Source organism: Mastigoproctus giganteus, chromosome 2, assembly GCF_048544385.1.
Source record: "Mastigoproctus giganteus isolate SK-2022 chromosome 2, ASM4854438v1, whole genome shotgun sequence".
Taxonomy (NCBI): Eukaryota; Metazoa; Arthropoda; class Arachnida; order Uropygi; family Thelyphonidae; genus Mastigoproctus; species Mastigoproctus giganteus.
In genome coordinates, this window is record NC_143576.1 from 191867576 (window position 1) to 191879626 (window position 12051).

The 12051-nt window shown below is 34.4% G+C and overlaps 1 protein-coding gene across 1 annotated transcript in view; it reads right to left on the reverse strand.

Moving 5' to 3' along the window:
* Positions 1 to 304: 304 nt before the first annotated feature.
* LOC150089865 (Fanconi anemia group M protein homolog) overlaps positions 305 to 12051 on the reverse strand; it is a 95362-nt gene continuing 83615 nt past the window's right edge. Inside the window, exons 7-8 of the mRNA XM_090390115.1 lie at positions 4417 to 4571; positions 305 to 346 (exon numbers count right to left, since the gene is read on the reverse strand). Of these exons, the coding sequence (XP_090246241.1) occupies positions 305 to 346; positions 4417 to 4571 (197 nt within the window). The remainder of the gene's footprint in view (positions 347 to 4416; positions 4572 to 12051) is intronic.

The window sequence follows — 12051 nt, forward strand, 5'->3', positions numbered from 1 at the left end:
AAAAAAAAATAAGTTCACAAGAGCTGATGTCCCTTTGAAGAGTTTCTGGTTTCTTTGTTTAATTATCTACTTATTACATAAGTTAGTGCATTTTCATCATTACCACACAGTGCACTAACAACAAAATGCACTAACTAATGTCGTAGTTTGACTTTCACATAGTTTGAGGCTTCCTGCTGTAAAATATTATTAGTGTAAGAAGCACCATTTTGGCATCTCTCATATTGTGTAAATGTCACAACTGGATTTTCAACCCTTATCCCTCTGGGTATAAGGGCTGAGCTTCCCACTCACTGATGAGAAGTCAAATAGCTTGAAACAGTGCTTTCTCAGTGGTGGCACTCAACTGAAAATAAGTAACAGTACAGTCAACACCCGTATAACACAGTACTTCTATATGGTTTTGCTCTAACACGATTGATAAATTGTGGCAATCCTCGCAAAACATGGTACTTATATAACACAGTTTCGCTCTAACACGGTTAGAGAATTTCGTTTCAGGGAAAATTCTGCTATTATGTTGGATGTAATTTTTCAACATTTCCACTTTTTTGAATCGCCACTGTTGACTGGCTAGTCAAAAAAAAAAAAAAAAAAATTGAGAAATCCCTGTATTTTATTTTGTTGGAAAATCCCCGTGTTACATTCTGTACTATTGAACTTATGTTTGTTGAACTTGTGGAAAAATCTAGATTTAAAAGTTGTAGATAGCACACTAGGCCATTCAAAAGATTTAAGTCATCTAAATGTTGAAGTTACGTTCCTACCACCACAGTTGTACTGGATTAATACAACTTCTTTCATTCTGCCATTAGATCAAGGCATTATATCCACGTTTAAAACTCATTACAATGGATTTTGGAAAAAAAATTGATTCCGAATCTATTGAAGTAATGGAGGCATGGAAATATTTCTCAATTGTGGACTGTATCAAAATCATAGCTTTATCGCTGAAAGAAGTGAAACCATCAACGTTAAATGTGTGTGGAAAAATGTATGGCCAGAGTCAGTTCATTCAGGAAATATGGTCGAATCTGCAGAAGATGGAATTGGTGCAATAGTAGAACTTGCTACGTCGGTAGGAGGGGAAGGTTTTTTGATGATATGACTACTGAAGTCCTTGTGGGTAGCACAGCTGATAGAATCGCCCTCCTTCCCACACTGGGTGGAAAAGACTCGAGTTTGAATCCCTGCGATAACAGGAGGAATTTTTATGGGTATTTTTCACAACATGGCTGAGTTAGTCGGGCGAGGATAGAGTGGTTTTTTTCTCCTGGAAACTCAGCCTTTTCGTCCAGCAAAACAGAAAGTCAACATCAGGACACATGCAATTTATGGACAATATACACAGATTAACATAACCTTAGTCGCCAATGCTCCTAAAAATAAAAATAAAAAAAGATATGATTACTGAAGACGTTCAAGAATTACTGGTAGAAAAAGAGGCTGGCGAACGGATTTGGTGGAAATGGCATAGGGAGGTAAAACCAAATCAATTCAGAGGATGATAGCACAGATGGAAATTCTAAACTTCCAAATTTTACAATAAAAAGCATACGGGAGGCATAAAGTTAGCCGAACAATTACAATCTTATTTTTTTGAATGCAGATTCTTGAATGAAAGGAGCCCAAAGTTCAAAAGGGAGCTTCAAAAGTGCTTAGTTCCATATGATGAAATTCACAAAGATTTATCAAGTAAAAGCAAACAAACCCACATTATCGATTTTTTTTAAAGAGAGCAGAAGATAAACAAAATCTTGAATGGTATATTTTGTTAGTTTTGTTAACATTTTGTTAATGAAATAGTATATTTTTTTTTAGCTTTTGGAACATAATCCCCCTTTTTTACTTTTTCTTAGTACCGTATAACACAGTTTCGCACAACACAACACAACATTTTATAGGAACCTAACTACCATGTTATACAAGGGTTACCTGTAGTTTTCTCTAATGGGGAAGTGTTACTTATTTGAAATGTAAGGAGGGCACCGCCATGAATGATCTCACAATATAAGATGTGACAATAATTATACCAATGTAACAACTTCAACTATGTAATAGTGATTCAAATGAACTAACTAATGTCACAGTTTGGGTATTTTATTTTTACATAGTTTGACTCTTTCTGGCCTAAAATATTATTATCTGCTTATTATAAAAGTGGTGTTCATTGGTGGGTGTGGGCATGCATCTCCTTGGGTGGGGGAAGGAGTGTTTGCATTGTTGAAGTGAGTGTTGCTTTCTTTTATTATTTATTTTATTTAATTTTTAATAGTGACTTGGTATATAGGAGCAAAACTGCATCTTGACAAGTTCAACCATAAATCAGCAGTATAAATTCAAAGAAGAACTAGACAAATTATTAGAGGAAAATTATTGGAGACAAATTTTTTTTTTTTTTTGGTTAATGCTCTATAAGCTTGCTGTTTGCATCGCCTGCCACTGCTAATACTAATACATGTTAACAAATATAGATTATACGGTACTAAGAAAAAGTACAAAGGGGGGTTATGTTCCAAAAGCTAAAAAAAAATACATTATTTCATTAACAAAATGTTAACAAACTAACAAAAATACACCATTCTAGATTTTGTTTATTTTCTGCTCTCTTTAAAAATATCAATAATGTGGGTTTGTTTGCTTTTGCTTGATAAATCTTTGTAAATTTCATCGTATGGAAATAAGCATTTTTGAAGCTCCCTTTTGAACTTGGGGCTCCTTTCATTCAAGAATCTGCATTAAAAAAAAAAATAAGATTCTAACTGCTCGGCTAATTTTATACCTTCCCGTATGCTTTTTATTATAAAATTTGGAAGTTTAGAATTTGCATCTGTGCTATCATCCTCTGAATTGATTTGGTTTTACCTCCATATGCCATTTCCACCAAATCCATTCGCCAGCCTCTTTTTCTACCAGTAATTCTTGAACGTCTTCAGTAAATCATATCTTTTTTTTTTTTTTTTTTTTTTTTTAGGAGCATCGGCGACTAAGGTCATGTTACTCTGTGTATATTGTCTGTAAATTGCATGTGTCCTGAGGTTGACTTTCTGTTTTGCTGGACGAAAAGGCTGAGTTTCCAGGAGAAAAAAACCACTCTACCCTCGCCCGACTAACTCAGCCACGTTGTGAAAAATACCCATAAAAATTCCTCCTGTTATCGAAGGGATTCAAACTCAAGTCTTTTCCACCCAGTGTGGGAAGGAGGGCGATTCTATCAGCTGTGCTACCCACGAGGGCTTCAGTAGTCATATCATCAAAACATTCCCCTCCTACCGACGTAGCAAGTTCTACTATTGCACCGATTCCATTTTCTGCCGATTCGATCATATTTCTGAATGAACTGACTCTGGCCATACATTTTTCCACATGCATTTAACACTGACGGTTTACTTCTTTCAGCGATAAAGATATTATATTGATACAGTCCACAATTGAGAAATGTTTCCATGCCTCCATTACTTCAATAGATTCGGAATCAATTTTTTTCCCAAAATCCACTGTAATAAGTTTTAAACGTGGATATCATGCCCTGATCTAATGGCTGAATGAAAGAAGTTGTATTAACTCAGTACAACTGTGGTGGTGGGAACGTAACTTCAACATTTAGATGACTTAAATCTTTTGAATGGTCTGGTGTGCTATCCACAACTTTGAAATCTAGATTTCTCCACAATTTCAATAACACAGAATGTAACTTGGATCTTTTCCACCTGGTTTGGAGTGGAGGTTAACAGAGTTAGAAATATAGTAGCAGAATGAGAGAGAGAGATTAATACAGAGTTTAAATGAACAGTGAGACTAAAATTAAAGTGGAATATTTATTGGTTATGGTATACACTCTTATAATTTTGTTATAATAATTATTAATTATAACTAAGAATTATATTATAATTCTTATTATAATATAATTCTTAGGTCAACAATTACAATACTTTTAACACAGATCTCTCTTTGACATAAATTAATAAAATATTAAGGATATAATATGATAACATATTTTTATTTACTTTTATTACAGAACATGAGACATTCTGTAATAAAAAGTAATAAATTATTAATTGTTTGCATTTAGGAAATGAATGACAGAATTTTTAAATGTCATGTCAAATTAAGGGGACTTACAAAAATGAAAAACTAAAAGGACTACTAACTGATTGGCGACACCTTCTATATAAAAAGTGCTTTAATTATTTTACTTGTTCTAATTGTCGTTCTGAATGCTTTTATGACATTGGTTACAATATGGTTTATACTGGTACATACGAGAAAATTTACTTTTAATATTGATATCCATTAGTTTTTCTTAGTTTGATAGGATGCCAAGATAACTAGCAAATTTAGATAACTGTAATGTCCTAATCCCCAGGCATGCCAGATAACACAGCTTTTACTACATATGGTAATTATGTACTTTACCTGAATAGGAGAACCTACATATCCAATATTAGTAAAAAGTAAGTTACATTCATCATCAAAATTTTTCTTAAGCTCTCCCATGATTTCTTCAAAATCCACATTTTTCATAAGTTCACTCCGAACATATGGCACACTCTTATTCCCATTCATGATGCCTGAAAAGTTAAAAAAAGAATTGGTTGAACTCAAATTAAATTAACAATGTTGAAATTTATATTTTAAAAGTGTTAAAATTAAAAGTTGAAAGGGTACTTAACAAACAGGTTTGTAATTCAATTTCAGGTTTTTGAAATTCAACTTACTTTCCAAGAAGTAAGTTAACTAGACTAAGGTCTCGTGGAAAATGAAGGTTAAGGAAAAAACAAGTTTAATAATTTTAATATTTTGTAATTTTGTTTAAAATATTTTGTTATTTTGTTATCATATATACGTAGATTTCAAGAAAGCATTTAACAGTGTTGCACAAATTGGAGCAGAGCAGCATTAAAGACAACATACAGTACTTCTATGGATAAAGGGATGGTTGAGCAGAAGACAGAGTGATAATTAACGGACTCTGCTCTTCGTGGACAAATGTTACTAGTGGAGTTCCACAGGGTTCTGTGCTTGGCCCATTGTTGTTTTCTCTATTTATAATGATACTGGTGAAGGTATATCAGGTTTTATGTCTAAGTTTTCAGATGATAAAAGGTTGGCAGGGTGACAGTAATCACCGTAAGCTTCAGCACAAGATCTAAAAATAATTAGGCAGATGGGTTGAGAAATGGCACTTGAAATTTAACATTGACAAATGCAAGGTACTGCATATGAGCAAAAAACCAAACATTTTGTAAGTTGACTTCTTTTTTGGTGAAGATCCTCTCTTACAAATTCTCGCAGCATGTTTATAAATAGGGCTAAAAACTTACAGCTGAAACATTAGAATTTTCATAAAAGTATGGACTTATGATGTCAAAAGTAGATACCCCATACAAAACAGTAATTCTTTGGCTGTGAGGTAGTTATTCATGAAGTGACATGGATTCTTGGCTGCCCAATGCCTACAAATTGTTTGCTTACATACCTATTCAAATGAAAGTGAGCTTCATCACTCATGATTAAATAACTGATTAAGTCTGGATCATCATTCACCTTCTGTAGGAATAGATTGCAGAAATTCAAACATGTATCCAAATCATGAACATGTAATTGCTGAACAATCCATATTTTATATGGGTGGAACTTTAAATTAACACAATACATTTCACCGATATGGAGTACACTTCATTCTGATCTGTTCAAATCTTTTGACTAATGAATAACAGATGTTCAAGGATTTCATTATAACAGTTGCTTTTGTTCTGGCATGTTTTCAGGAGTATACAACATATGTATCTGAACTGGAGGTTTCACATCTGTTACACATGCTGTTGTTCTAAATTTGTATATCCAATGTGTTATGGTCTTTTGACTTGGAACACTACCATTTCTTCCAATGTTAAAGTGGTGTCTAAATTCATGTTGAGTCACAACAGAGTCACCTGATTTTAAAAATGTTTCAAGAGCAAATGCATGTTTATTCAATCACTGCTCCACTTTTACTGAAGGCTTTAGTGTAATCTACTCCAGAACACAAGCTGCAGCAACCCACTGCTAACTGCTACAAAATGGCACCATGTTTAAAACAGGTAACTGTTATTGCCCAACCCTGTATTTACTCCATTATTAGGATCAATTCTAAATTGATTGACTGGAGTTGATGAGAGCATCAATCCCTCACATTTCTTACAGCTGAGAATACCTACTTACCTTTATTGGGTTTAGAGGGGAAAAGGCATTGTGTGTTATCAGACACTCATCTAAAACACTGATGGATCCAATATCTTTCTATTTCAGAAGATTTAGGAGAAGTCCGGTTGGCCTGCCTCCCTAAAATCCACTCATGCACACCTTCTCGATGGTAAGACCTGTTATGTCACTTAGGTGGAAACTAACGTGTAGAGTGGTTCTCTTCAAGACGCCTGGTCAGCGTGAAGAGGAAAAGACCAAACCCTCCAGCACATGACAGCACAACAAAACAAATGGCCCTCAGTTCCCAGCGGCTTTCACTCCCCCTCTTATGGCAGTGAGAGGATCAAAGTGTAAGCAGAGGATGCTAAGAATCTGGGTACGACCAGGCTGCCATGCACGGAAACTGAACTTTGCATATTACAACGTAAGATTGCTCATCGATGAAGACGGGATGTTAGAGCTGGAAAAGGAATTAGAAAATGAATTAGAATATCATCGGCTTGACTGAAACAAGAAGAAGAATTGAATCACTTATAAGTTATCAAGTGGAAATCTGCTGTACACCAATGGAAACAGTGAAAGGAGCAAAGGTGGAGTTGGCTTTCTGGTTCATAAAGATATAAAAAATAACATTTTGGAATTCAAAAGTACATCACCAAGGGTGTCAAGCCTACTACTCAGGATTTCTAAGAGGTATAAGCTAAAAGTTATAATGATTTATGCACCAACATCGAGCCATGATGATGAAGAGGTTGAAGAAATGTACACCAAAATTGAGAGCCTTCTAGATGAACAGAAAACTCACTACACTATCATTATGGGGATATTCAATGCTAAGGTTGGAAAGAGATAAAACAGTGCAGAAAGGGGAACTATGGGAAATTTTGGATTTCGTGAAAGAGGTGAAAGATTTGTAGAATTTGCAGAATGTCAAGGAATGTCAGTAATGAACACTTTTTTCAAGAAAAGGGTGAACAGAAAGTGGACATGGAAGAGTCCAAATGGATTAACAACTAATGAAATCGACTTCATCCTCACTAACAGAAGATATATTGTGAATGATGTGTTCAGGCGCCTTCACGTAATATCACAGCTAATGGAGAAAGCAAATGAATATAAAACACCATTATGCCTGGCATTTGTGGATTATGAAAAGGCATTTGACTCTATACAGCATAAGGCAATGTTTCGGGCACTGGAAAGACAAGGCATAGATACTGCATATATTATGATTTTGAAGAAAATATATGAGAATGCCACCTCCTTTATTAGACTAGACAAAGACAGTAGGAAATTTAAAATTGAGAAAGGAGTTCGACAAGGAGACACTATCTCCGAAGTTGTTTACTGCTGCCCTTGAGGAAGCTTTCAGAAGATTACACTGGTCGCAGAAAGGAGTCAATGTGAATGGAGAGTACCTAAACCATTTACGATTTGCAGATGACATGTGGTCATAAGCCACGATCCCAAAGAATCCAGCTGGTAAAGAAAACCTTAATCAGTTATGCAGAGTTAGTAAGGATTTTTGACTAAAGATAAATATGGCTAAAACACAAGTACCAAGTATGCCACAGAAAGGAATATAATGATTAAAGGAACAGTAATTGAAAAGGTGGAGTCATATACTTATCTGGGACAAGTAATCTGTAATAATAATAAATGGCTGGAAGTCAAGAGAAGAATAAATTTTGGATGGATAGCATTCAGGAAATATAGTCATATACTGAAGAGCAATATCCCAAGTTGTCTGAAATATAAAATAATGAACCAATGTATACTTCCCACCATGACTTATGGAAGTGAAACTTGGGCACTCACCAAAAGAATGGAAGAGAAGCTGAGAACTACACAGCGAAAAATGGAACGAATTATATTGGGAATCAGACTGTCAGATAAGAAGAGAAACACATGGATTAGGCAGCAAACTAAAGTAAAGGACATTCTTATCGAAACTAAAGAACTAAAATGGTCTTTGGCAGGACACATAGCTCAAAGACATGATGACAGATAGACTGAGAAAATAACAGAATGGTACCCAAGAGGAGCTAGAAGAAAACCTGGAAGACAACAACGGAGATGGACAGATGAAATTCATGAGTTTGTGGGTAGTAAATGAATGGCCATTGCACAAAACAGAAGGAAATGGAAAGTTGCTGGAGAGGCCTTCATCCTGCAGTGGATTGAAAATGGCTGATGATGACTTTTGTCTTTCGACATCAAAGAACAAGAAAAGTGGCAATTATTTCTTTAATGTAGCTCTTATTCTTTTACCTACTGGAGTACTGGTCCTGACCTTTGGAGTTCACAACCAGTTTAATGAACATCTTTAAAGAAGAGAATGTTGGATAAATGTCAGAGAATGCTAGTTTGTCTCTTCAAATGATTTATTGCCAGACTTCTTTGGCAACCTCTGTCCCATGGGTGAGATAATGGTTATTGACATTGCTTAATACTGTATTATTTTTATCTAATTATGATAAAACCATAACTGTGGTAATCAGTTTTGGTTACCACAGTTATGGTTTTATCTCTGTTCTTAGATTTTTAAATAAACTGCAACGCATTTCTACACACTGATTTTGATGTGTAAACATCTTTGGCGGCATCTACTAAATTTCAGACGGCAGTAAAATCAAATTGTAATGATTTTGACGTGGATATGACGTCATTTCAGTTTCATAACAAAGAAAAATGGAGTCAGGAGAGGAGATCGAGCAAAGGATCATGGGTGGTGATCTTGGATGTGTTCAGAGCTGGCATAAACCAGCTGGTAGCAGAAAAAACCTTCATGATTTGGGGCATGCCACTTAGGTGATTGGGCTAACCAATGCCACCCGTGGCAGAAACCTTCTGGTAACCAGAGAAATAGATATCTTGAAGGCAGTAATCTTGGATGTGCTCAGAGCTGGCATACATGCGCTTCAGCCTTATCAGTTGAAGTGTATGTAATAAAGGTGCTACAGTACTCATCTGTATTACTGAACCGGTTGTATATTTCCATCAAGATGCAAATCATAAACGTTTTTCTGCAACCAACTGTGCAGGTTAAGAATATTTGAATCGGTTTGTGAAACTTCATAAAATGTTTCAGAAATTCTGAATTCAACAAGAAGCAAGGGATTAACCTAAAAAACGCTTATTAAAGCATATTCCTACAGATATTGAAGAAGCTCTAAGAAAAAAGAAGGTTCCAAACCTCTTAAAGGGGAAAAAAAAAAGGGGAGTCCAGTCAAGATTAAAAAAAAAAAAAAAAAAAAAATTATTTTAAAGCCTTAATTTAATAAGCAATTAATCAACAAATAATAATAATCATAACAATTTTATATGGACATTGTAATTTAATTTTAATTTAATTTGAATAGTAGTACAAAATACTTCACATCAATCTAATAAAAATCCACAACAGATCAAAAAGTTTAGAAATATCCATGGATATTCAAGTAAGCACCGGTTATAGTGATCATGTTTGCAAATTGAATTTTGATTCAAATAAGCAAAAATTGACAAATATTATCCAAAAGCCATAAAAATAAAGATATAAAACACAAATTTACACTTTATTACCAAAGGTTTATTACCAATTAAAATGATACATGAAAATTGGAAGAATATTATCCACAGGTTAGCAAAATAAAAATAAATTTTTATTTACACACATAGCTTAATTAATATACATATTAATTAAACATAACAATTTGTAATATGATTATAATTTAAAATAGTCACTTATTTTAGATTGCTTTAAATTTTTACTACACGGTCTATTTATAAATTTTTCAATATTTTATAGCAATCAATATTCACGATCACTTGCACCTGCTTCTTCCAATGCTATCCTCAGGACGGCTGTAGTTTCATGAGTTGGCTGTTTTGTAACTGGAATTCGTTCAGGTTCATCTTCCTCCTCCTTGGCGAAATTATCAGTAACAGACTGGGCAATTTCTTCATCTGTTAAAGCTGTAGTAACTTGTAGATCACCATCTATATCCACCCAATCATTAAATCCTGTCCATCCATGTATTAAGGCTTTTCAAATGATCATTATCGTGACTTAGTTGACTATCATAAATAATTAATTCACATTTTTTGAAACAGTTGCTAATGCAGGTTTTGGAAACTTCCAGGCACTCGTTGTCATATTAAGTGCATCTAGAACAGTTATCTGCTTTGTGATATCGGATGATGTTCCCAAACAATCTATAGACTGGATGATTTTTCACCTCACATCCAATCTATAAAAGATCTTAAAAATTCTTATTATTCCCTAGTTGAGAGGTTGAATCAGTGATGTGGTATTCAAAGGTAGAAAACTAATTAAATGTTTTTGAAAGTGAACTTTGGATGAGCTGAGCAGTTGTCCAAAACCACTGCAATTTTTTTGTTTTTCTTATCCAATTGCAAATTCCATTTACGAAGCTAATCTTCAAATGAATAAGCTGTCATCCAAGCATTGGCATTATTAGCATATTCAACAGGCAGCTGTTTTACTCCTTTAAAACATCCAGACGATTTACTCTTGCCAATAACTAACGGCTTCATCTTGATTGTTCCCATCATGTTGAATGTTAAAAGAACTGTAATCCCGTCCTTTATCTTCTTTCCTGCAGATGCAGAGGAATTTTTAAAAATCATGCAGTGGTCTGGGGTAGCCTTGTAGTACAACTCCATTTCATCTGTATTAAAAATGTCTTCAGGATTATAAGTGCTTAACACAGTTTGCCAAGAGGTTTCAACCAGGCATCAGCTGCAGAACCATCAGAATCTTGTTTTTCTCTGTGAAGTTTTTTGCAAACAATATAATGCTTCTCCTTCCATCTTGTCAGCCATCTGTCCACAGCCTTAAACTCTTTGTGTAGTTTTTCAGCAAAATCATTAGTTTGAAGAAGAATGCTACGATCGATTGGTGCATTAAATGAGCTAGCCTGTTTGAACCAAACGAACAGTTTCATCTACTGTTTGGCATTTCCCTTCACGCTTCCTTTTTCTGGTTTCACTAATCACATTAGTGTTTAATGTGTGACGTTATTTTAATAATTTTGATAAAGATGACTGAGGCACTCCTAATTTTACTGCTGCTTCCCTTTGAGACATATTGCCTAAGTTTAATTTATCATATGTTTCTATAATTCATAATTTATCTTTTACACTCAAATTCACTATCTGTTCACTGACATTTTTTTTTTTTTTTTTTTTTGGGTAGTAAAATTTAAAATACAGTAAAAAAAGATAAGCATCAATCAATAACAAAACAAACGGCACACACAATTTGGAACTAACGTGACACTCGCAAGTAAGACAAAGTTTAGCTATAGAAATGAAGAACAGATTTCAGTGAAGGGGAAACACATTTCACGGTAATAACATGAAAACACAGAATTCCAGCTATCGATATTATTGCAAATACAATAAGATCAAGTTTACTACCCATTTATTGCACTAACAGGACTGTATTAACAGAAAAGCTCAATGCACCGGAAACTGCAAATTGTTTTTATCGTTTTATGGTTGTGATTTCTATGAATGACTTTCAGATTTTTAGAAAACAATGTGACCTTTAGAAAAATATCATAGAGGCGTTCAAAATTGATTCTTATAACCGAAAATGTGATTCTAATAAATGATGAAAGTGTAGTGCATTTTATTGATTTGAATCAGTTCTTTGAAATTTGATTCTACAAAGTGGCTGATTCTAACAACCAGTGATCACTATAACAGGCATTTACTGTAGTCTCAAAAACAGGTCTTCTCCCCTCCCCCTTAACCTCGGAACCATCCTAATCTCCCTCCCTAATCTCCCTCCTGTACACAAAATCTACCAGATTTTGCCATGCAACAACCTCCCACTGGCTACACCAAGAGTAAAAT